This window comes from Ylistrum balloti, unplaced genomic scaffold, assembly GCF_031769215.1.
Source record: "Ylistrum balloti isolate Yb309-2 unplaced genomic scaffold, AGI_CSIRO_Ybal_v1 Utg369916, whole genome shotgun sequence".
Lineage (NCBI taxonomy): Eukaryota > Metazoa > Mollusca > Bivalvia > Pectinida > Pectinidae > Ylistrum > Ylistrum balloti.
In genome coordinates this window covers 978,854-1,006,646 of record NW_026782036.1, presented here as the reverse complement: position 1 = coordinate 1,006,646, position 27,793 = coordinate 978,854, and the positions used below count along the sequence as shown (strand labels likewise).

General features: G+C 33.8%; 1 protein-coding gene across 3 annotated transcripts; it reads right to left on the bottom strand.

The window, feature by feature from the left end:
- Positions 1–829: 829 nt before the first annotated feature.
- On the bottom strand, positions 830–23,763 carry LOC132546828 (zinc finger RNA-binding protein-like). 3 transcript variants are annotated; one of them, XM_060210544.1, is made up of 23 exons: positions 23,688–23,763; positions 22,708–22,926; positions 21,189–21,270; positions 20,545–20,799; positions 19,157–19,216; positions 17,217–17,407; positions 16,699–16,881; positions 15,515–15,836; positions 15,215–15,277; positions 14,539–14,678; positions 14,012–14,139; positions 11,501–11,636; positions 11,085–11,168; positions 10,612–10,685; positions 10,383–10,445; positions 9,935–10,115; positions 9,502–9,643; positions 8,097–8,197; positions 5,359–5,454; positions 3,776–3,887; positions 3,177–3,274; positions 2,534–2,675; positions 830–2,093 (listed from the first exon to the last, which is right to left on the bottom strand). In XM_060210544.1, the coding sequence occupies exons 2-23, from the start codon at positions 22,906–22,908 to the stop codon at positions 2,029–2,031; spliced, it is 2,919 nt and encodes a 972-aa protein (XP_060066527.1). In that variant the 5' UTR covers positions 22,909–22,926; positions 23,688–23,763; the 3' UTR covers positions 830–2,028. The 3 variants fall into 3 exon arrangements, with proteins under 3 accessions (XP_060066527.1, XP_060066528.1, XP_060066529.1); XM_060210545.1 differs by having other exon boundaries at positions 20,596–20,799; XM_060210546.1 differs by lacking the exon at positions 19,157–19,216 and having other exon boundaries at positions 20,596–20,799.
- Between the last annotated feature and the right edge of the window lie 4,030 nt (positions 23,764–27,793).

The window sequence follows — 27,793 nt, the reverse complement described above, 5'->3', positions numbered from 1 at the left end:
ACAATAGCTCCTTCATTCCTTTGGTAGAATGCTTCAAAATGCCTACTAGAATGTAATTGAAATCATACGGTTTATAGTCTTGAATGTGAAGGGGATGCATGAGCTCTCTTGATTTCATGAATAAAACACAAAATCATATGACGGTCTTTATTTGTGAACCAGAAAAATATAATTCATTTTAACGTTTTGTACTGAAACAATATTTAACAACAGACAGAATGAAGACATGAAATAATTGGTAATTAAACATAAACACCAATATTCAACATAAATGATGTTTGTAGAAGATAGTCTTAAAATGATGGAAATGGAGTGTAGAATGTCATTCAGATCAATTAGGGTGGTGTCTTGTTACAGGACACAACCACATCACAGACTGGTCCATTCTCAGTTCCTTGAGAAATACATCCCACCAAGGGTGGTCCTCCTCAGAGGTTATGCCCATGGTTACCTTGGCAAACTACCCACTGAGTCCCATTTTTGATCTTTGGAAATTGAATAAACATTATCATGTAAAGAAATTGAGCTAGGCACACATTTTCAGTGTTACAATGCCTATTAAAATCAGGATTGTTGGAAAGCTTGCTTGGCAAGTAATAATCAATAATCTCTAGCATAAGCAACATCCCATCTACAACAACAAGATCTGGACATAACTTCTGCATTGAGACTTTTCTTTAGTGATGTTTCATATTTCACAGAAGTAGGATTACCTTATTTCAATTTCTTATCGTGACGGTATAACAGGACAAACTCTTTCAATTTCACTGTCAATGATGTATGTAGATATGTTGATATCCTGAAACAATAAACAACTCATCACACAAGATACACACAAGATATTTATTGATCTATTTTTTACCAATAAACATTCTTGGCATAATAAGTACACAATATATTTGACTATAAATGGTACACAACATTCTGACTACAATTAGCCAGGTACCAGTGGTGTTTTAATTGCTCGGTGTCAATATATCAATGTGTGTGCATTTGTCACATGATGTCCTTTCTGGACACAGCACAACAATCATTTTTGTTGCAGAAAAATACATAATAAATGATAAAAGTCTGTATATGCACCTGATACAGATACATGTACAGAAGCAATCAGTAAAAACCAGTTATCCTACATCAAGGGACTGAACTCCACACCGTATCATACACTGACACATGTAAATACTGACAAAATAACACACCTGCATTTAGTTCCCAATTAAACCTCACAATATACTACAAATACTTCGACGAGGCAGACAGACTATGTATTAGTATACTTGTATTGGGTAACAATGACCTTCCTGTTCACCGCAAAACCTATCATATTATGAATATAGCGATTGAATATGAAGACTAGCAGCTGCATGCAAATTGATGACTAAATTTAGAAATTCGAATAGAAGGAAATCAAGGACAATGTTATTAAAAAGCATAAAGTCAAAGATCAAAATATATTTACATACTACAGAAGAGATAACATGTTAAAAATGATGGGAAATGAAACATAGAAACCGAAGGTTTTGATTTGCAGAATATGTTTTCAACAGTACCAATAATACAATGCCGTTTTTCTAAAATGAAAGTAACCATGTGAAAATTTAAACATGATTTAGGAGATAAAAGTGTAACAGAAACAGTAACAAAAAACAGTAATGAAAAATATCACAACATCAAGAGACATTTTATGTTGATAAGCTAAAATAGAAGTTAGAGTGAGGAGTCCTATAACAGAAAAAGCAAATATGAACACATTTTTATCACACGCTTATGTATACATCAGTCTCCTTTTGTAACAAGTAGTCTATCGTACCACAGGATTTTTCACCATTCTATCTCTGTCAAGAGTTCCTTTTTTCAAGGCCTTCCTTGAGAGGACATATCCATATGGAATCTTCATCAAAGAACACAATGCTAATATTATTGAGCAATGTATGGCCATAAACTATTAAATCCTTTCAATATTAAATGCTGTTCTTGTATGAATTATAATTTGTATCAGATTCTCGCTCCTCACACAGAACACACTTTTTATTGTTTTCCATCAGCGGTTTCCATAACTTGATCTTCATCCTTTTTGTCTTTCTTCTCTCCAACTGTTGGAAATAGGTCATTGATATGTAAACATTTAATCATAATACAGATGTAAAAAGTATAAAAAATATTGAATTATTTCATGTTATAGGAGAGAATAAAAAATTACAAATAAGACTTTTTTTTCTTGTCTAGATTTCTATCATCAGCAACACTATATACTCCCTATAAAAAGGCAAGGTGTTACCAAATAGAAGCATCATCATTTCAAATGAAAACATGGCATTAAAAACAGATCATCTTAAAGCAAAGGACTAACAAGACACAATCATGACTTTTTCCCACCAGTATCAACTTAAGCATTACAAATCCTGCCCCTACAAATTGTATATTCACATAACACTACAATTTTGTGTCCAATTTCCGGTATCAAGAAAAATGACCTGTTTACTAGTACTCTGAGCTTCTGTTTGAAACATCTTCATAATGACTCTTAGCTTACCTTCATCCCCTTCTCCTGTAGCACTGTCCATTCTCCTTCGTTTGCGAGGATTCATCCTCTGTCGTTGGAATTTTGGTGCTGGCAACTGGTCCATACCCAGCACTTTGTGGATTTGTCGGAATGCTATCAGCCTTAGAGCATGCTGTGTAACAAAATGATACTTCAGAACATCTGACCAGATCATTAACACTATTCCAAACCTACTTCAGCTCATGAACGGACTATTTACAGAATTAGGCAAAAAGATAATCAATGACAATTTTTAACAGTCAGTCCATTATAGCTCACAAAATGAGTTGCTGTAATGTAGGTCCATGTTCCCAAATGACCAGATAGAGTCTTAGATTTACCCTAGTTAATCCTAGTATCAATATTTTGTGATCTACCTCAACATGACCAAATGACCAGATACAGTCTTAGATTTACCCTAGTTAATCCTAGTATCAATATTTTGTGATCTACCTCAACATGACCAAATGACCAGAAACAGTATTAGATTTACCCTAGTTAATCCTAGTATCAATATTTTGTGATCTACCTCAACATGACCAAATGACCAGAAACAGTATTAGATCTATGCTAGTTAAAACCAGTATTTGATCTACCAGATCTCAGGGCCTTTAGAGAATATTTGTTGACTAACCTGAGCTGATGCTGTGATGTCTTCCCTCTCTTGGGGTGTAAGTGATGCTGCTGCATCAGCTGGATCCTTTTCACAGGGATCATACAATCCTGGTCCACCTGTAACAATGGAATTGGATACAAATTTCCTTAGTTCATCTTCTTTACCCCTATTGGATCCATAACATCATTCCATGAACAGCCAGTGTCAATTTTAAGCAGTGACTATGCAGTAGCTGATGATTACCATGCAGAACAATTCAGAGACGGCCTGACTATACTGGTGTAAAGTATCTTGCTCCATGATACAACCACAACAGCATTGGATTCATGATCTTAGCTGCATGAGAAACAATATCCCAACCTCCACAAACACACTACTCCCCTGCAGGGAACATCAAACCACACTTTCAATCTTCATTGTGATTGAAATGTCTGATGCTTTGCTGACTGGTCGATCACAGCCCCTATTCCACTTCTTACATACTTTTTTTCGGCAATCTCGCTTTCATATCTATACAAAATTTACACCAAAGCCACATTTTTACAGCATTTCATTATACAGGAAAAAAAACTATACAAATTTTAAGGGAAAGGAAGTTTGTAACAGTGTTGACATACCTGGAAGGAGTAACCCGGATGCTAAACATTCAAAGACTCTCCGTAAAGCATCTCCAGGGCTCATCTTGGCACCTCCACTACTCACACACTTTTCCACTAGTAACTCCATTGCCTATGTAGATATATTTTCATATATAATGTCAAAAATACTCAAACAAATTTCTATGTTGTATCATTTAATACTGACAAGTAAATATCATCAAAAGCTTTATCAACATTCATCAAACAGAAGTGGAAAATTTAGAGTCATTTGCTTTATAGAAGTGGACATTGAACATAGTTTGATCATAAGGACTTCAGTATAAATACTTTATTGGTTAAGCCATAAGTCAACAAGACAATTTTGAAGATAGCATATATATCTATCAATGAAATAATTCAACAACAGTACTTATACCTAGCCAGAAAATCAGTATGATATGTTGACGATAATACAAATGTTGACAAAGAGATACTGCTGCATTATGTTTGATTTCGGATTAATCATCTGAGATACTGCTGCATTATGTCTGATTTCGGATTAATCATCTGAGACACTGCTGCATTATGTCTGATTTTGGATTAATTGTCTGAGATACTTCTGCATTATGTCTGATTTTGGATTAATTGTCTGAAATACTGCTGCATTATGTCTGATTTCGGATTAATTGTCTGAAATACTGCTGCATTATGTCTGATTTTGGATTGATCATCCGTTCTGCATTATGTCTGGTTTTGGATTAATTGTCTGAAATACTGCTGCATTATGTCTGATTTCGGATTAATTGTCTGAAATACTGCTGCATTATGTCTGATTTTGGATTAATCATCCGAGACACTTCTGCAATATGTCTGGTTTTGGATTAATTGTCTGAAATACTGCTGCATTATGTCTGATTTTGGATTAATTGTCTGAAATACTGCTGCATTATGTCTGGTTTTGGATTAATTGTCTGAAATACTGCTGCATTATGCCTGGTTTTGGATTAATTGTCTGAAATACTGCTGCATTATGCATTATGCCTGGTTTTGGATTAATTGTCTGAAATACTGCTGCATTATGTCTGATTTTGGATTAATCATCCGAGACACTTCTGCAATATGTCTGGTTTTGGATTAATTGTCTGAAATACTGCTGCATTATGTCTGATTTTGGATTAATCATCCGAGACACTTCTGCAATATGTCTGGTTTTGGATTAATTGTCTGAAATACTGCTGCATTATGTCTGGTTTTTGATATATGAAATACTGCTGCATTATGTCTGGTTTTGGATTAATTGTCTGAAATACTGCTGCATTATGTCTGGTTTTGGATTAACTGTCTGAAAAACTGCTGCATTATGTCTGGTTTTGGATTAATTGTCTGAAATACTGCTGCATTATGCCTGGTTTTGGATTAATTGTCTGAAATACTGCTGCATTATGTCTGGTTTTGGATTAACTGTCTGAAATACTACTGCATTATGTCTGATTTTGGATTAATTGTCTGAAATACTGCTGCATTATGTCTGGTTTTGGATTAACTGTCTGAAATACTGCTGCATTATGTCTGATTTTGATCATGAATACATTACTGTAAACATGTTGGTAATAGAAGCTTACCCATTCATTCAGAGGTGTCCATGTTGGAACACGTTGACAAAGGTCTCGTAGAATTCGGATCACAACAACACAAGACTGCAGTCCATTTGCTCTAGCCTATTTAATCAAACAGGGAGAAAAACCAAATAAGACAAAGTTTTCAGGCAATCCTATTCAAGAATCTGGAGTCATTTTAAATGTAAGACCTTACCATCTAAGGTAAAACCTTACAACCTGCTTTAAATGTCTCTATTTCAAACTCCCAAAATATATATTCACAACATATTTGAATCATGCTTTACCTACCATGTTTCATGTTCTAAATTCTATTCCAGATTCTTGAATATTTCTTGGTTTAATTTGTATAAGGTTCGCTAAGATTTATTGGCATGGGTGCTGCACACTGTACACGCATTGTCCACATGCCAGTGACACCAACACCATGCCGACGACCTCACAACTTTCCAGCCTCATGTATCAGGGATCCTACATGCTTGTTATGATCAATCTTCAGTGTTATCTTGATATGATAAAATAAGACTCCCATTTCACAGAAAAGAAATCTACAAACATTTATAGTCAATATTACATCAAACCATAATAAATGCTTTGTCAAACATCTTTCTTCTGTGAAAAGGGTTCCTTACACTATTACCATCCCCTCTTCTCATTTAAGAAGACAATTCACATTTCAACCAGTTCTGTGGAAACATGAATTTTTCTCATTAAGTTTTATTTCACTGTATCCAAATTCTAGAGAGTTACTTTGCTTTTCAATGATGTGTTGGATGATGTTATTCTTGTAAAATGTGTTCATGTAGAGAGAAATCTGAGAAGCAAAACAAGTCTACATATTTGTTGTTGGAAATAAAACTTCTGTCAATTTAAGGAATCCTGTTGCCTGTCCAAAAATACAGGAAAATAGAAACAATGGATGCCAATATTCTCTTGTAAGAAGAGATAAGCACCAGGCTTCCTTCTCACATACCTTTTTAGTGCATTTCCCAATGAGCCTTAACAGTATTGAATATATGCGATCAAAATCTGCTGTTTACAGATGAAGTACATCATAAATGAATCCGTGTCATGGGTTAGCCTACTTACCTGATCAGTTGTTGTGTAAGGTGCAGGAGAAAGATTTTAATTCAAGCAAAACACTCTGTCCAATCTTGTTTCCAGGTATCTTATTCATTTATCTAATAATTTACTTATTTATCTATTTATTATTATTTTTTTTTTTGTAGAGCAAATACATGAAATTCTATAACATCTCCCTTTTCCAGGAAACAATTTGAACTGAGTGTTCATGTATTTTGAACATTCAAACAATGTCAAATGTTTAAATATATTTCAACTGTAAATTAGATGACCAACTATCTCTTCTTCATTTATACCCAGTTATCACACAGAAAAAATGTAAAACACCTTTCTTTATTTCTATTTAAACTTCTTGATACTGAACTGCTTATGCAAATGACTTAAGATAGGAGAAAATAATTCTTGCAATAAATTCTGGAAATCGGGGGGAGAAGTATTTGAGAATTTCAGTTGAATTCTTACATTACTGCATCCATTTGACCTTGCTTTGAGACTAAAGATTCATTTATCATCAGATAACAATCATTGTTCACAGTAAACAGCAAACATGTCAAAATTTCATTCACTCTTGTCATTCATTCACCACTCAAGGTATGAGAGTTGCCTTCCCAATGCCACCTTAGAGCTCAATCAGAAGAATGGTGATGCTTGAACACTTTGCCAAATATACCTCAATATAGAAATTGCATAAGAAAAATATTCAAAAATTAAAAATACTTCCTGACTTATAAATATCAGTCATTTTGAAAGACTTTGATACAATAAAAATTAAAAACTCTTAAGCTGCTGCATTGTATTGAATAAATATGGCCCTTGACTCAATGCTGATTTATATCATAACATATATAAAATTTATTGCTTTTCTATTCCTTACTTCTTAACTGTTTTGTATTGTGGTTTAGATTCTGATCTGTAGTTGAAGGAAGATGACAACATAGGTGGAAATTTAAATAACTTAATACAGGATGCTCACACACAAAAAATAATTATGACATCGTCTCTTCTCCTCTGATTCTCAGGTAAGGCTTCTATGTAGTCATGTTTCAAGACCATTGGCCAAACTCTGCACAATTTCAGAGAAATGTGAACTCAAATTAGGAGAGTGTATTTAGTAATAAATGCTGACTAAGTTGTCCAACTTCTATGTTTTACCGAAATCACAAATTGAGAAGTGAATTCACAGATCATCCTGACTGGCTTTGACCACAATGCATTCGGAAATGTTTTTGAACAAGTATTTGTTGGGGTCTCCAGCTAATCTTTCATATTTACTTGCTTCAACAGGAGCATGTAGCGAAAATTTTGATGAAACAAGTTTTCTATAGTTACAACACGACTTATCACTTCCTGATACAGATACTTTGAGGATTTGCCTAGCAACAAGGGCCAACATTGTATGGTGATTGAAGCAGACTAAGGGTTTAAACGTTTTGATTTGTAACGTGATCCTGAACTTAACTATCCAATCCAAAAGAACAAGGCAAATGACAAAGTATTTAACAACACCAATGCAATGCTGATTTGCTCCCATATCATCCTCAGTTATATTTCAAAGATTGATCATTGATATGTGCAAATCTGCAGTTTAGGGTACACAGAATGTCTTCTGCATTACAATAACAGACCATCAGGCTGCAAAGTAAGTATAAAAAGGTTCGAACCTGAAACCATTTAGCATGGCGAAGGGCTGCAAGAGCATCGAGGCATTTCTGCCTATCCAACACATCCGGTGGGTCTTTGACGCTTACAGTAGCAGATGTCTCTGTAGTATTAACACATTGAACCAGTTGTGTAGCAGGAATGGGTGTTTGACCATTGGCAGAAAAGATGACAGTTACAACAGACAATCTGTAGCCACAGACTGTCAAAGTGGACCCCAAAGTATACATAAGCCTCCCCCCACAAAACACATACATGCAACACAATTGAAGAAAAAATGTTACAGAAGATGCTACCAAAATGTAAGCTTTTCGCTGACAAGGTAGGCAACATAAATTGTTTTCTGATTTAGGTAAAAAAGTATCAGTGACAAAGTAAAGAAGGGAAATATGTGTCAAAATATGATTCAATAGGATACATATTTAAGCAAAAGGCAACAGACTGTATGGGTAGTTAACATCTTGGGTATGCATGCTGTAGAAGTTGATAAGTGGTTTTAAGTTCCTGAAACCAATCCCAAAATGTGTATACATGGGTCGAAAAATGAACAAGTAGGTCCGAAATTGCCAATTTTGAATCCTGTTTTATCAAATCTAAATACTTTGTTTATAAATTTGTCTAATAAAAGCTGCCCAGCCAGCTAGACACACATTACATGATCATTATGCAGCTATCAAACACGATTGGTAGTTTTGGTATTTCACAAATGAGAACGTGAAAATGACAGAATGAGCAAAAGGAAAAAACAAAAGAAATTTTTTAAACAAATCATAAAAACAAAATGGGATTAGGTGCAGGGAAGGCCAATATTCTCTGAAGTCCACATTTTGTACTGCCATCATGGTCAAAAATCCTTCCATAAACAGTGATGGATCCTGGTCATTCTCTGACAGAATACCTGTGCAGGAGATGGCTAGAAGGCTTTCCAAATGTTATGCATATGAAATAGGGTAGGAAAACATGTGAGTTATCATGAAACATTTAAACAATACAAGTAAAACCTTATTAAGAATACTTGTATGTGAGAATTTCCAAATGTGTTTTTTTTTCATTTGCATTTATTTGGCAATCTGCTGTTCACAAAACTGTCATTCATGTATGGTAAAGCCTTCCAACTTGCTACAAGTTTGCAATACATGGTACTGTAATGATTCCTTTTTTTCCTTCATAATTTAGGATAGATCAGTATAGTGTAGAATGATCATGCTAGAAAGAGTATCTTCAGTGCAATTATTATTTAACTTAAACAGTAAACTAAAATTTTCTGTATCCTCCTAAAAAACATGACCACTCCACAAACAGATTCAAAACATGAAGCAATACTTTAAGAGTTCATTTAAGATTTGATGCTTTAGAGTAGAACTATATGTATATACTGAAAGCATTAGAAATGCCATTCTTTTTTACCTCCATCTGCCAGTTGAGCTTCCCGCATGACCGGTGACGTTAATGTAATACTACAGGTAGTCTTTGGTTCTTTGTTATTTGTTACAATAATGGCAGCTTCCTCTACACATCGTCTAACTTCATATGTTTCCTCTGTCACTGCCTGCAAAGTGAATGTTTGTTCAAGTAACTGCCCTTAATACAAAATCTTGGTTTTTAGATAAGTATATTGAACTTCTTCTCTTCATATCATTTTCGAGTGAATAAATGAAACAAAATCATTTCTGTACTGATTTCTATCTGATACAAGTATTTTAATACCAGCATGCACAGGGTTAATGTTTCAATTATAAAATGTGATAAAAGATGAAAATATACTTCAGTATAAATACTGTTTTTTAAGTTTATACTTTCTCAATATTCATCACAATACAAAATTGAAAAACAAACATACTGCGATTTGCTTTGGTAAACCATCTGCAACCCGTTCTAGCAATGTGCGTGTGGGTTTTTCTGAACACAGGACAACCAGATGTACGTTAAGATCACCATGCAGTAGCAGACCCTTGGCCAACACTCCGACTCGCATTACACCTTTCAACACACGATTAGCCATTGGGTCTTCTTTCTTCTCCCTGAACAATAATGCAAAACAAAAATAGAACAAAATATCAAAATTAAGTACATACAATTATATTAAAATTCAACTGCAGTTGAAATGTTTAAACTTAAAGGAAACAATTTTCAATATTACTGTTTTTACAAGACATCTCGGGTTTTAAACAAGACATCTCGGTTTGCATTCATAATTTCATAACTAGAGCAGGTTTGAAAGCTATTTTCCTTTCCCTTCTCTTTTCCAAGATTTACAAACTTGAGTTACAGTGCTGTCATCTACTTACCCTTCCTTACTATCAGCTTCTTTCTTTACGTCTTTATCTATATCCATGCTCTTTGGATTAATGCTGAAGAAGTAACAGACATAATACAGTAAACAAATAATAAAATTGTTACAACTCCACAATTTATTTACACGGGAAACTTAATGAACAGTAGAACAGGAAAGAAATCATCTAACATTGCATTAGATGCATTCAAGAAATTAATATACATAATATCATACAAACTCACCTGTCAGTTAAGAAGTCGGATACTTGCTTTAAAGACTTTTCACACAAAGATACAATATTTTGAACAGCTTGAAGCTAAAAATAAAAAACAAGAAAGAAATTCCATTTACATACAAATCATGCTGAATAGATAATCAATGCAAGCAGTCTTGGTAGGAATTTTCTGTTAACCTCTATTGTAAGACTGGTGTATCAACCATACAAATTATCCTAGTTCTCTTCCTTTTTGTTATCAAAAAGTTTATGCCGTGTTATTTTCAGAGTTCTACTTTAAACATTTCATTTTAAAACACCAGCCCTATCAGTGACAGCTGTCAAGAAATACTTCTGCGGTTTCAAATCAGTTAAAACAAACAGAAACATATCTATGTTTTAGTTCAATGCACGCGTACATCTAGGTAATGTTCTGTTGTATAATGACATAACTAAATCTTATTTCTTTCAGATATAAGTATATAAAAAACAACAGTTTACCTCTACTTCATTTGGATAAATAGCAACATGTTTAGCCATTACGTGGCGATCATCTGAGGAATCTGGTCTTCTCATAGGCTGGAACTATATAAACACAGCAAGAATGGTTATCTTTTCTGACTAGTATAACAGATTTATCAATGTTGACACTGCTTAAGTGTTCTTGGTACATTACAGGTTTTACATGTTTTCCAGTTAAGGAAAAGGAGATATGCTTATGTAAAAAAATTTGACAGACAATACCTTTACATCTTTATAGCTAACAAAGATTCAGCACATTCAATGCTGAAGTCCACAACTATGCAAAATTACATTAATTAACCCTATTAAAGAGACTCAAGTGTCCCTTTTCATTCAAAGCTCCTCTGTGTTAAACATCACCAGAACATTTACTAGCTGTCATTTATTATTCTTACCATATGTGGTCCACCAGGCCCATGCAGGAATGGCCTTGGGGGTCCCATTCCTGGCCTTCCACCCTGTCTCTGCCATTCAAAGTATTCCTGGTCTTCATATCGTCTTCGCTCTTCCCAGTACAACTCATCTTCCATCCTGTATGCAACAAAGATAAATCAAACATGAAGCTTGTGGACTTTTTGGTCACTTGATGGGACAAAAGCAAAGGTTTCAAAAGAACTTGCACAAGGAAAAATATTTGAAGTAACATTATGTGACTTTCAAGAGTTTATTTTCTTAAAATTGATAACAGCATGAAATGAAATTAAATACATGTATTTCAATAATTATCAAAGCATTACTGTTCTCATAGAAAAATAGAAATTCTTGCTTAATATTGCTGAACTTTGGTAACTTAAGTCACTTAAGTACAATATGTAATTTCATATTCATATTGTATGGTGTTAGTAACAAAATCAAAAATACATGCGACATAAGAGTGCGATCTTTCTACCACTACATATAGATGAACACATAGAGAAACATTATATGCATTAGGGAGGAAAGCATTGTTGTTTCAACTTAACACCATTAATAATGACTTGCAAGCCAAAAGTTGACTTATATATAAAATACCCATCACTGTATGATCTTTGTAGAATGGATATTTTCCCTTATTTTCATACTGTGGATTCATTTATTTTCGTTGGGTTCAATTTTCGTTGTTTCTACAAATGACTTGCAAGCCAAAAGTTGACTTATATAAGTAGTGCCACTCCCAAATAAAGAATATTCAAGAAGGATTTAAGTACCCATCACTGTATGATCTTTGTAGAATGGATATTTTCCCTTATTTTCATAGATGTTTTCTAAATGTATGCTTTACTGACAGATTACTAATGTAATTATCAATAATCAATGTAGGTTTTACTGACAGATTACTAATGTAATTATCAATAATCAATGGAAATACTTTTTAAGATAAAGCAATAATAAACTGTACAAGTCAAGTTCAAAATAACCAACTGTCAGCCATTTTGTCTTTTTTATCAGTCCTAACATGAACAATGCATGAATAAGGTCCAAGAGAAACCTAAATATGAAATTTCAGAATTATCCATCTCATACTTTTCAAGAAATAGCGATAAAAACTTTAACTGTACTAATTAAAGATAGCTGTTTGCCAGCCATTTTGATTTCCTGATCAATTGTAAAATTTACAATAATGCACAAAATCTGAAGGATCAAACATAGGGAATAACTCCTAAAAGCAGAGTTAAAATAATGGCACCATTACCTTGGTTACAGTGCGGATGGTATATTACACAGCTGTAACCATAAGGTTGATTACTATCTACCCCTACATCCAAGCCTGTTGACAGTAATGTTGCTTAACACAAGGTATGATTTAATGCCAAATAGCTTTTTATCAGGAGATAGGAGATTTATGTCCCTTGGTCTTAAGCTCGTGTCTGATTATTGCTCTAGGTAGTGAGGGCTGCTACTGAATAACCAACATTAGAGCTTTAACATTTTTATCCAATCAAATTATTCACAATTTTCTTTCATTTTCTATAAAACTTTTGGATCATTGAATAACATAAGAATATGTTTCTAATTTGATGTTTCTAAATTAGACATTTTCAGAATGTTTTTGCAAGCTCCAGAACACCTCCTCTCGAGATTTGTCCATTGAGGAGTGCTTTTAGGTATACTTTGATTTGTTTTGGTAATACTGATCAAGTGTTTAAATACACTGATTAAGTGTTAAAATACACAATGTTATTGTTAAAAAGATAAAGTGATGTATACGAAAGTGTAAGCAGGATCATATAAATTGCATGTGTTATACATGTTATATGAACGGATGTGCAGTCAAGAAGAACAAATTTTACATCACACAACAAGCCTTGTAGAGAAACAGAAATGATGTTAGTATCTAAAAGTTTAGCTAGTCAAGGAAATAAGTGCAAATATATTCAATGACAAAGACATTCCAAACACCATGCTAAAATCTACAAAAGGAGAAAACAGTACACAGAACCTTGCACAAACCAGCCTGGATTCCTTTTCACTTATACCAAAGTACTGCATCTGACTAACAAGAAATGGCCATGGTTCCAAATAAGAAATGGCTCCTTTTTTAGAAACTGTATTTCTTTTTTTTTAAAAAGAATAATTAAGCTTTCTGTTTGCTAAGAAAAGCAACTGAAATAAAAACTCAGCCGTCATGACAACAAAAAATTACAAAAAGCACAAACAATCTCTATGATAAATATGCATTCTATAAGATGTTTTTGAAAAAATATTTTTATCATTATTTATGAATATGTACGGTTTTTCTTTCTTTTTTCTCTCTCCAAACACCCTTATCAAAAACCTCATTAAAACTGATTTCAAATATTCTTGTGACAGGAATCAATATGTAATTACTCCCTATGTGTGGCAGTAATTACACCCTATCAGAGATGATGTTCTAGGCAGCTGGTGTGTACAGATCCTGTACACTGTACCTCATCTCGTCTCGCCACCTTTGTTCCTGCTCCCGACGTCGCCAGTATTCCTCTTTCTGTGCTTGTCGCCGTATCTTCTCTTCCTGGATCTTTCTTGCTCTAATGCTTGGTTTTACCTCCACATTCAAACTTGGGTCCACTTTTTTCTACAAAGTAAACACCTCAATTTAGCTGTCCATAAAACTAGAGAAAATTCGTAAAACCTTGATATGCCCCTGTTCTAATAATTATTATTTATTGATTATCTAGTCTTGGTATTGCAATATTGTGCCAAATTCAACAGCCTTATCATGACATATCTGCTTAAAGCATGTGTGGTCTAGCAAAAATATTTTAAAGATTAAGAAGACAAAGAAGGAAAACATATAAAATTGTCTTTTCAGTCTATTAATCCATAAAAAAAATCTCAACTGGAAATACTGGTGCTGCTGTTACACTATTTGGTAATGTCTGGAATTCTCAATTTGAAGTAACAGCTTTAAAAGTGATGTATGACTCATCAATAGATGAACAGAGAGCATCGTTTCCTGCTTTACAATACACACCTTGTACTGTAGTCTGTGTCTGCGTCCCTTCATGTGCATCTCTTTTGCATTGGGGTCATTGAATTTACATTCACACAGTTTGCAATTAAAGCTGATGGTTTTTCCCTGTTCATTCTTCACCTCTTCAATGTACTCATGACCTTCGATTTAAAAATATAACAATCAATCTGGCAGTAAAATGAATCTTTTAGCCATAATTTGTCAAATATTTGTATGCTTAAATGATTAATATAAGAATATTCAAATGACAAGCAGTTCTAAAATATACCCCCCTCCCAGAGTCTATAGCACTAAAATAAAGATAAGATAAAGAGAATTTTGTCAGCACTGACAAAGTACTGTATGTTAAGCAGGGTATTGAGTTTTCAGAGTTTGAGGTAACAATGTTTGACTGTACTTTTATAAGGTAATTGTGTTTAAAAAGGGCAAAGGTTCAGTGGTAAATAAATTGATGAAATCAATTGCATACATGACAAATACGCTTTAAGAGCTGTGCAGGCCTTCACTACAGACAAAATGCATTTGCAATCTTATAACCTAACTCAAGATAATTTATGACATTGGGCATCACTATTAGAGTTACATTACTAAATAGCTTTTCGAAATTCATACCAACAAAGTTTATAAGACCTGTTCAGCTTTTTCATAATGAAACATACTAAGAACCAGCACTTACCAACTGGTGCCACATCTTTCTCACCAAGGATATTCAATTTGTCTCCATCTTCATCGTCTTTGTCTGCAAAAAATATAATAAAAGTACAACAGAAGCCACTTACTATCACAAAAGAAATACCATACAAGAAACTTTTCTATTAGCAAAAGGCACAATCAAAAAGGTATCTCAATATACCTTTAAAGTTTATTTATCATACACAGTTTTCGAAGTAGAGGCATTGATCAAACTCATTTATGTTGGATGTTATTTTTTTATCAAAACCTTAAGACAAAACTTAAGAGCCTTGTGTACACCTACCATCATCTGTCAGTGATGCGGATGATGTAATGGGTTCAATCTTAGGTTCCACCTTGACCTCCTCAGGCTTGGTTCCTAGAGTCTTGAGTTGAGTACCTCCAACAAAGGTGATCTTGGGAGTGGAAAGCACCTTCTTGGTGATGGTCGGTTGTGCAGTGACCACAGGGGCAGGCTTGCTGGTGGGCTTGGTGGCTGTAGCAGCAGTAGATGTGGCAGACGTTCCAGCTTTTGCAGTAGTGGATGACCCAGCAGAAGTTGGGGAAACAATTACTGGATCTGTAGAAGGAATTGGTTTCCCAAGTCTTGTGTGCAGCTTCAAGACCTAAAAATACAAAAATCATTTCAATGTAGTGTTACAGGTTTATAATCATTAAGCAGAGGCTACACTGTTATTTTGGAACAAAGGTGTAAATTTGATGATGAATTCCAAGTACCGTAAAATACTATGTAATGTGCACACCTACATAATGGGCACAAATACTTTTTGGGGCTGAAAATGACAAAAAAATACTTCATTTTATATAATGTGTGCACCCAAAAATTCAGTAAAAATCGATTTCCAGGAGCCAAGAAATCAATCTCAGAATGTAAAGCTACAATGTAACATGTCAGACCAATGATAGAATGTCAAAAACTTGAAAATCCTTTCTGTGTCAGTTTTGAGTACCTGGCCCCACTTGTATAAAACATCTCAACTTAGATTTCCTCAAGTCGAGATTTTCCTCAGCTGATATCTCCTCAAAAACGGCTTGTATAACATTTTCTCAAGGGACAGGAGGAAGTCATCAGCTAGGATGTCCTGAAATTCCTTGAGGAATTTTCATACAAGATATTTTCAAGGAGATATTAGCTGAGGAAAATCTGGGCTTGAGGAAATCTGAAATTGAGATATTTTATACAAGTGGGGCCAGATAATCCTAACAATCAACATCCCTATTCCCTTTTTAGTGATAGTGTTCTTGACTGGCAGCAATCTTGCATTTTGGGACACTGGTAACATGCTTATGTAAAGTAACCAGCAAACAATCTATGCATCTCACTATAATACATGGGGTAATTTAAAATCATTTTAAAACTACCCTTCACCTACACAGAAGTTCACTGTCAAGAAGGTTACATTTAAAGTGGGCTTTAGACTTTGAAGTCAAATTAGTATGTCTGAATACCAACAAAAGCCATTCTACCTTCTGATGCTTTGAGCCTCTTATGTGGGCAGCATAGGCATCAGCTCCTGTGCATGTGACATCACATAGTTCACAGCGTAGCTGATTCTGTCCACCACGTCCAACAGGTTGGGAGTTGTTTCCTGACTTCATCGCAGCCTCCTTCTTCTTATGTTTCTGTCCCTCTAAATGTTCTCTATAGGTCTACAACAACACATCAAAGTACAAATACAGCGAGTTTTTGACAATTATCCATAGAAGTTTTTGTGAAATATTCACCATTATAATTGCTTTCATAGTTGTTATGGAAAATGGACATAACTTTAACAAGGACTAGTCTTCATTAAACTTTATCCTCACTGGTTTTTTTGAATGCATAACTGGTATAAAAGTTCCTGTTTCACTGAAACGAAGTCACTGTGTATCATGAAAAGGTGTTACATCTTTAAAAAGCATCTTTGTTCATTTTGTGAGAAATATTCACTCAAAACTGGCAACATTAATAGTGGACATAGTTTAAAATTTGCAGCAGCACAAACCTGAGGCCCTGCACAGCTGATCTTGCACACATCACAGTAATGAAGCTGTGGCTGTTTTGGGGGGACTTTTGGCTTTGGTTTGCCAACCTGTTGGCCCTGTTTCTTGAGTTGCCAAGTGCCAGTTGGAGTTTTGGCTGCTTGCTGTTGCTGGTAATAGGATGTTGCTGCAGAGTAAAGAGCAGCATCATACCCTAGAATATACAAGAAAAAAAAGCATGATTATCATGTCTTTATGTATTTTTCTCAGTCTCTTGTTTTTCATATTCAAAGCTATTTACTTTGTGGATAAATTTTTTTATAAATATTCTCAAATAAACTGGTGCCAACATACCCTACACTCAATACCATAAGCAAATTTATTTTTCTGATAGTTAATTATTTGTATAGAGAAAAATCGGAAAAATTATATCCAAAAGCAGCCAAAGGTTAATAGTAGTGGGTTATCAATTGAAATGCTGTTAGGACAGGGCAGCATAAATCAATATTAAACAGCGACAACACTGAGATTATTACGATTTTTAAAATTTTTTTATCAACGGCATTCCTCCATGAAATATAAAGACAAAAGATGCATAGTAATATCTGAGCTAATAAAGCCTAAGCTGACGTGAAATGACACTGTACTGTAGGTTTATCAAGATTATCTTCTATAAACAGCAAGTGATTTTTAAAATGGCAATAAACAGTAAGAAATTTATTCATCAATCAAGGCATTTTTGTATGATTTTAGTAAATTTGGTACAGTAATGAAGTTTCTTGAGCAGTGACAAACTATTTTGCCACAGATTGGCTTTTTTTTGGTCATCTGAAATGGAGTTTTAAATAATGTCTCCCAGTTAACATTGATAAAAAACTCTGAATGAAGTCACTCAATTGATAATAGTGACATTGTATTGGTTAAAAAACTTCAAATAGTAAGAGACCCTAGTCTTGAATATGGGGGCTATATAACAGAATCACATTTTTATCCATATTTGTTCAGTCAAGAGTGATAGTCACTACTCGGTATGTGCAACAAACTCACATATAACGGATGTTTCATAATAATTTATCTCCTTTCTCTCATCCATAACTTCAATGCAGAGACAAGAAAAAAGTCAGAGGGTTAAAGATCAATAACAGAATGGGAAAGACAAGGAAGACCGTCACCTATCCTAGAAGTCTAAGAAATTCTTATCAGAAATTTTCAAAAAAACTTTAAATACATATTTTCAAAATTTGTAGAAGCAAAGGCCCAAATTGGGAAATTCATTTATGATTCTTATTAGACCCACAGCACATGTCATTTATTATGTATGCTTCACTATTCACAAAAGTACTAGCGAAACAAAATTTTCAAACAAGTTTTCAACATAGAATGTGAGTGAATCGCACAAAAGCCACATTTAGATGAATATTTAAGCTTTGACATAGTCACATTCAGTGGATATCTAGGAAGCCTTTTAAAATCAGACAAGTAAGCACCCACGGTGTGTAAAAAGATGGAAATTCACAAGAATTTCAAAACTTTAGACAAAAACTGATCATTTTTGTCATGGGAGTTGTTAACTAATGGAAAGTGACCAGAACAGTAATGAATTTCAGTAATGAATCAAAATAGTACCGATCATCAACAAATTTAAACTCAATATTACCTACCATGGCATTAAAAATTGATCATACTATAAAACAAATTTACAGCAAATGCAAAAGAGAAAATTGGACATGCAAAGTCTACCATAAAAAGTATTTTACATACGTGTACATCAAGCTTAATAAAGAAGAGAAAATTACATTCTAGCAATCAATGGTTTTGTGGCATGTCCTTACTTTTGCCTGTATAAACAAGGTTGATAATTTTGTATACTGTGGCCTATCTTATGTCTGTAGACACATATTTATATGTTAGATCACAAAAGTGTAGAAATAACCAGTCTGCCATAGAAAGATCCTGCTCATACCTTTAATAACAACAGGCTGTACTGTTTGTTTAATGGTGTTGTAGTTGGAACCAGTGGAGGCTGAAATATGAACACAGCATTGAGTAGGATACAGGGTTGTCTCTGTCAGCCAGCCTCCGTGATAAAACACCTAAATATTTCACATTAAGCTTCTGTCAGTACATTGATAACGAGCCTTCTTCAAATATCATAATGATGTTTATCTTTTCTTCTCCAACATTTTTTTCCCCTTTTTGATGTCAAATAGTCCTATTTTTTTATATTTTTGTTTGGATATCAAATAGTCTTATCATATTGCAATAGAAAAATGGTCATGTTTAGAAAGCATAGGCTTCTATTAACTAGTATATACAGACATTGACTAACTGGGTACTGAATCAGAGACAGTTTTGACTTCACATGTACAGAAATACAGTAACAATGTTTTCAAAGAAATAACTTGGTAAACATCTCTTCTATTGGCCATACTTAAAGAGTGCCATGCTCATTAAGCTGAACTCGGGACTCACAGATAATACAAACACCAAACATGGAAAGAAACATTGCATGAACCTGACTTTGCCTTGATGCATGCTCAGTAAAGTGTTTTTAATTGTGATAATGACACAGCACATATAGCATAAGACCATAATGATATCAAAATTTTATTAAGGTAACAAGAGATGTGCAAAACTGACTGTGATTTTTTGCAGTTGATATCAAATTAAACACCAAAACAGAATATTCATTTCTAACCCATTTTTTGTAATTGTCCAAATATTTTTTCATAAAATTCAACAAATTCATTCACTTATTGGTACTACTAGTAAAAGAAACAGAAAACAACATAACTAGAAACTTCACTACATTGTTTCTTTATATTTTTTTCTCTCCATTTTGGACAATTGTTTCTTGTATAATGAGTTAAACAATTATTCTGACGCAAGTATTCATCAAGGTACACAGACTCGAACTAGCTTCATATCTACAACTGCAAACGGTTCCCACATGTCAATAATCAAATGATTATCATCATAATCAGTCTTAGAATTTTATGTTGATAATACAGCAAATTGACTCTGTGTATGGTTTGATGTAACACTCAAAATAAAACAAATATGTTAAGCAAATTCATCTACTCCTAAACGTAAACACTACAAAATGCATGAACAATGCTCAAAGCCCTATAAAGTGCTTTTTACTGTCATACAAAAATTCAAAAAAAGTTTTGGTGGCTCTATAAGAAGTTTCACTGAATTGAAATATTATCCATATGTGAATAGAGTTTCATATCTAAACTCGGTCATCATCACCAAACTAATTGTATAAAGGCGACAGAGTGAAGTCACTGAAATGTTACAAGAATTTCTTACTGGTGAAAATGAAACTCTATTGACATATATACTTACCGACCTGAAATATTTGTTTTTTCATTGTAAGAGGTGGAACCAGATGTTTACCCTTTGTTGTATATGCTGTTGTGTTGCTGGATGTTGTGTTTGTGGCATAATTGCTGGCGTAGGTGGTAACGGCTGGTGTGGAGTTGGCAGGATACACATAGGTTGGAGCACTTGACACTTGGACTTGCGTCTGGGCCTTGGGAGCAGCAGCACGCTGGGTGCTGTAGGCAGCACCAGTAGTATACACTGGCTTGGCAGCCGCAGCTGAAACAGTGTATGCTAATAAAAAAAATAATCTTCGTACATTTCCAGTTGGTAAATTATAGCAACAATTCAATCATTTGTACTTGAAAGATATATTTTTATAGAGTACTTTCTTGTATAAATTACATATAAAATTTGATTATAATAAATATTCAAATGTATAAGCAATCTGACAAGTAATGCATATTCTGCCTGTTTGTGTAATCGAAGTCTGGAAAATAGCCAAGTATTAACAAACATATTATAATTGTGTGTTAAATCTGTGATTTTGTAATAACAAAGAATTCTTTTAACCATGTCTATGAACTTCTAATTTTTCAAAACTTCCATTGATAATTATGAATCCTCTGATAAATTTAAAGTTTCCATGATTTGCCATTAGATTCTACCTGGTTGGTAATGTGTCTCAGCCGCTGTATAAGAAGGCGCCGCTGGCTGGTAATATGCTTTCTGGTCATATGTAGCAGCAGGCTGTGGAACATGTCAATTTGTTAATAGTCAACCCAAACATTTATGCAGGATTTGAATGATCAGTTGCAGAAAATGTGAATTTAGAAATGACCAACAAAATATTTGTCAAAACTAAATGAAAATAACCTAGCGAATCTTGAAATATTACGAACAGATCATATTCAACCTAGATTTCTACAAATTCCAGGGTTCACATCAGCTGTCACAAATGTTGCATTGCAATTAAAGATTTTAATTGCAATAAAATATTGAGTTTTAATAATTAAATAATTAGTGTCATGCTACAACCATTAATCCTCGTCGGCCGATTGGTATGTAAACAGACTAGGCCTCTAACAAGTAGCCTAGTGCATTGAGGTCATCACAGAGATCACTAAAAAGAGTTATAAGCAACCTACCTATAAATAGCACATCGAACAAACACTTGGTTTTGATAAAAAAAATCTTTATGTTCAATAGTTAATAGCGAAGCACTTTCCATTCAAACTAAGGTCTTTTTGACATGAATTAATGCCTATGTAGTAAACACAACTGCAATTTAAGTATGAAGTTCAATAACACTTACTAGAAAACTTCATTTTGCAGTTCTAATGCAATCATTCAATATATTTGTCCTCTATCTCCATCAAAATCATAGTGGTTGACTTACAGAAGTTAGTAAATGTGACTAGTACCACAAAACGAATCTGGGCCCAAATTCAGGAATGATTTTTGCCTTTTTTTTTCAGTTGAAATAAACCAAATTTGTTTGACTCAATTTAGATAAAACCTCCAATCTAATATTTCACACTGAAAACATCTAACATCAATGTATTCCCCCACCCATCCCCCCATTTATCAGTGAAAGACATACAATACCATGAATAATCAATATATCCAAATCTGCAATCAACAAGTTGGAAAAGTATTGAAATCAATATGGCAGTTTATATCTTAGTTTTATGATATTAATAGTAAAAAGATACAGGTACATTTTTGTGCTTAATTTGTTCATTTCCATACCGCTCATTCCCATTAAAATATATTCTCAATTTCTTTGTTTAAATGATTTTTAATTCTGGATTTTCCCATAAGATATGAATTACATGTACATGACAATACTACCAGGTATTTATTTTTTTCCTGAGCTAATTAGTATTTTTAAGACCTTATTGAAACGAGTACTGAAACTGAAGGTGATTTCTTTATTAAAGTTCATATAAATATTTATAAATCATACTGAAACAAGAAGCTCTTTTATTTAAAGATAGTTTTTGATCAAATCATGTGTGGCTCCTAAATTTATTCTGTGAAAAAAAATAGCACATTTGGCAAAATTTTTGAAGCAAGAATTTTGAAAGCTGGTGTGACCCCTGAATTCTGTAAATACAATGTTTAAATTAAAAAAAAAAAAAAAAATTTAAATGCAGAGATGATTTATAAATTACACAGACTAACCGTTACAGCCACTTGTGTTCTTGTAGTATATGCATATTGAGGTGTAGCATGTGCTGTTTGGTAGCTATCGTATGCCTGTCCAGCTCTAGGGGCAGCAGTGGCATAAGCTGCTTGGGGTGCTGCAGCCACATACGCTGTCTGGACAGTTGGGTAAGCGGCAGCTGGCTGAGCATTGGCTGCCGGATACACAAAATGTGCCATAGTTGACAACTACTAATCCTGGAAAAATAATGAGATATAGTCAAAATTATATCATGCTTAATAATTTTTCTTATAGTTTCTTATAGATAAAAATAACTTTGACATCCTTACTCAGGCCTTATAGTTATGAAAATACCCCCTTTATTCCATGTTTTGGACCCAAAATTGAAATACTACAAAATTGAGACTTTTCATCTTTTGTATATCAACCTTTATTTCCTGACACAAAGGTAAACCATTTATCTAGGCAAGCCCTTGTGTATCAACATACATTCTGTGTTCATAACATATTATAAGAGTTGTTTTTTCCATTGACAAGATCTTATCATGGGCGCTTTAAGATGGTCTTTAATATAACGTGTAAAAATGATAAATCTTGAAAGTGTAGTTATTGGTTTCAGGATTATACCCCTGGGTGTTATATCTTTTTATCAGTTAAAACTGGCTATACAAGTAATGTGGAAATGGCGAACATAAAAAGTGTATTTCAATGCAATAAGGCGACTTTGACGAAGGAGTTGTTAGTTAGTGAATCTAACTATTTTGATTTTGATATCGTGTGTTAGGTTGATATGTAAACGTGTAACTACGCTTGTAATTTCTCATTAAAAATATAGCACGTGTTTTCACCAATAATATTCGCCCGCCATCTTTGTTCATCAACAGCCATATATAATGAAACTTTGACATCTTAAAGCTGAACCATTCTGGGCGCCTCAAATACGCCTGGGGAATGCATGTAAGCACAATATACCATATACACGATCTTCGCAACTCACCGAAGTCACTCCTTCCTTATTTTCTCAGTGATTCGGTCTTTATTTTGGTATTATCTTCGCCGCTTTGCGTCCGGTAACACAAGGGCAAGGTCGTTCGTTTCACACAATGACGTCATTCTTAAGAACCATAAATTAAACTATCGCTCAAAATTGGCAGTTAATGGTCGATATTTTTACTTTACGAACTGTCATTTGAAAGTTTAATATTGACGGGGAAAATGAATTGTAACAAAAAAACATGTTTATTGTTTAGCATGTTGGGTTCGAGACATTTTTGCACACGGTACTAAACAATCATCACTCGGGTTTTTCCGGTAAATTTCCGATCTGACGACCGATCGCGGCCTCCAATATACCATTCAGCTTAGGAAAGATATTACTTAAACTTGAACTTATGATAAAAAAGTATGCGAACGAATTACTTCTTATTATACAGTTAGCAGTTCATTGTGCTAGACCGAAAATTTCAGTCTTCAGTATGATAATTTAATGTCTACATCCGTGTATATTTACATTTAGTTATGCTATTGTTGATATTTACATTTTTATTGACCATACTCTAATTAAAATGGGCTCTTATTGAAATTTATTTCTTTAATGACTATGCTCTAAAATGAGCATAGTCAATGAAAATGTAGATGCATACACATATGATTACAATAAGGCAGTAAGGCAAACACTATAACACATATATGTTTATCGACGGGTTCAGTTATTAAAAATAAATAAATAAATAAATAAATAAAAGTCAAATACCAACAGGGCAATATTATCATAATTCAATCTGAAATTCCATAAAACCCGCGCAAAATATGAACAAAAGAAAGATTTACACGGAGATCCTGAAAAAGTTCAAGGTGAAAAAGACCAGGTGTTCCGGACGGGCAAGCGAAGAAATGATACATAATCAGAACAGGAAAGGGACTGGGCGAGCGAAGAATTTAGTCTGCAAAGGGAGATAATTATAGAACGACAAACCAGGTTAATGAAAGACAACTTACTCTTTTCTGGAATATGGAATGTTAGCAAACCTAGGTTTACAAGAGAATGTCATATCAAGAGACTAGATTTTCACAAAGATAAACGTGGTTATGTGTAATGCCGATAACAACCACTCGAACAAAAATTCTCTTCAAAATGCCGGTATATAAAGTACTTAGTCTATGACACTGAAATGGTACATGTAGATGGAAGATTCGATGAGGAATGGAAACAATATGGAAATTGAAAGAACTGAATCCATTTCTTACTTAAGTAATATTATGATATTGTAATAGAATCATGATTGAGTATCTTAAACATACTGTAGGATTATTCAAACCAGTTCTATATGATACAGGTAACATACCTGATTCTTGAAAGATAGATGTAAGTAAACCTGTGTATAAATGTGAAGATGATACGGGAAGTCATGATAAGTACACAGCTATAAGTCTGGCCTCATGTCTTGGTAAAGTTTTTGCTTCAGTGGATAATAACATAATAAGCAACTTTAAGATATTAGCTTTAAATAAGTTGGACTCAAACTAGCTTCAGGAAAAACCATTCTACCGCTGACAACATTTTCATTCTACTTGCCTTAACTTCCATTTACTTTCCAACGGGAAAGTATTTCTGTATTTATAGTTTTCAGATAGGTGTTTGAATAGGATTTGAGACTTGGGGTACGGAGAAAAGTTCAGAACAGTTATATAACATGAGGCCTAACAGCCTTGACAGTCATCTGAAATAAGCAATATTGATTATAAATGTTTAAAGTTAAGCAGCTTTCAAATGTCACGTAAAATAAATGGTGACATTGATGCTAGTAAGCACGTGTCAATACATGCATACCGTCAAAACTGTTATCCTATAATAATAATCCTTTCCAGTAGGAAATAAACAACGTTATGCTCAAAAATACATTTTTCCATAAAAATTACTGTAAAGTTAACCCCCCCCCCCCACCCACAGAAAGAAATGTGAGACCCATTTTGGTAATGTAAGACGCTTCCACCGACGAAGAGCAATTGATTCTATCGTACCTGGCTGGTGAGAAGAATATTTTGAAATCCCTTGCTCAAAATTCTAACCAAGTTTGAAATATTTCCAATGGAAATTCAACAAATTATGCTCAAATATCTATTTTTCTATATAAACTATAGTAAACTTTACCCCTCCCCGCGGGAAATGTGAGACCCTGGGGTCATGATATTCACAATTTTGATATAGCACCTTAAGAAGGTCAAGAAATGTTTCTGCTAAATTTCATTGAAATCGGTTCAGGGGTTTTTGAGAAGAAGTCGAAATTGTTTACGGTCGCACGACAGGCGCCGGAGGTAACTGCAATAGGTCACTATGAGAGGAAATGTTCAAAGTAATTTTCAATTTATTTGCAAATACTAAACCTTGTGTTAAAAATCGAAATTAACCATCTGAAATGTTCAAATGTAACGTCGGCGTAAAACAAGGGGAAAATCTATCGCCATTTTTATTTGCTATTTGACTTCATGATCTCAAGGGTTTTCTTGCATAACACAGTGTTGATTGTCTAAAAAAATACAGATGTTGAGTGAAGATATCAGAATATGCAGAAGACACTATCATAATGTCTAAATCAGCTGAAGGACTTCAATTTGCTCTCGATAAGTTCGAACTACAACGTATATTGTAAAACTTGGAAGGAAGCTTGACGTAAAAACCGGCAAAACCACAATTGTTATTTTTTTTAAAGAGAAAATGTCGAACCGAGTTTCATTTCACTATATGCAATGACAAGATTGAGATTCAATAATCAGTTTCTTAATTGGGTGTCGTAATATGTTTTAATGTTATTCAAAGAAGAAAATGAAATTATGATAATAGTCCAAAAAATTATGACTGCAGTCTACAAAAATAAATATTTCCCTACCTGTAGATAATCTTCTCTATTCAGAGGAAGTATGGGATTTGAGAATAGAATTCTCTTAAAAAGCTACGTTTATAACTCTGTAAGATTACATTGGGTATTTAAAGAAGTACACCAAACTTCACGGTTTATGGAGAGATTGGGAGATTTCCTTTATATATAGACGTTACAAGCTGAGTAATTATATTTCGGTTTCAGTTGCTAACACGTCATAATCTGTCAACCATAATGTATAACTTAATTGTTACTTTACAAACGAATGGTGGTGTGGAATGTAAATGGATGAAGAATATTGGTAATATATTTACTGAAACTGGATCCAGTTTATCTGGGAATACCAGAAAACATGTACGTTTAGTAGAGATAATCTAAATGTAGTTGAAAAACAAAGATTCTTAGATCAGTTTATCCAACAATGGTATAATGATTTAAAGAATTCTTCATGAGGACTTACTTATTCTACTTTGAAAACACATTTTGAACAAAAAAATATCTTGCGAAGATTAAGCCAAAAGAAAGACAATTTATCGTTAAGTTAAGAACATCGAATATACATTTATCTATTGGGACTTGAAGATAGGTTGGAATTCCGAAAGAAAACAGAGCTTTTAATATATATTTTAATGAAATTGGTGACGAATAGCATTATTTGTTAAAGTGTGAACACGTATTTGTTAAAAGATTTAGAAAAAATGTTGATTCCAAATCGCTGCTGTAATTTCCCAAGTATTATCAAAATGTTTGGGTTATTTACAATATGTCATGAAACACAGGATGTACGTAATAAGGTTGTTACTTCGTTTCTTTGTTATCCGTCGTGTTTAGTGAATGTCCTTATACACCACGCTATACACTATTCGCCATGATAAAGTGTATTTGTTGCAGTTGTCTCCCTTACCCCGTAAAAATGCTAATGCATCTAAATGCCATTGCAGTCATTATGAAGAGGAGTGGAATCTTGATGGAATTATATCAGGTTCCGAGCGATAACCTTAATGTACAGATGAACCTAAATTCACTTTGAACGCATCTGTGAAATAAACGTCCCTCTTTATAGAAATATTGATTAAATTTACTATAAGACATATTAGATAAGGTGACGCCAGCAGACAAGAACATTTGATGTACGTATAATGAACACTACAAAAGAAACGTCTTCCTACAGTCAGCGTAATCAGTGTATTACTTTCCTAGATTTTACGAACTGTCGACGCTTCCG

Bases quoted from the DNA above. Each gene is read 5' to 3' on its own strand.
- LOC132546828 (XM_060210544.1), bottom strand. From the start codon at position 22,908: ATGGCACATTTTGTGTATCCGGCAGCCAATGCTCAGCCAGCTGCCGCT. The intron at 19,217-20,544 runs GTAAGTATATAT...TTCATATTTCAG, and splicing joins AAAACAAATATTTCAGGTCG to CCTCCACTGGTTCCAACTAC. The intron at 5,455-8,096 runs GTTCGAACCTTT...TTGATTAAATAG, and splicing joins GCCATGCTAAATGGTTTCAG to GCTAGAGCAAATGGACTGCA.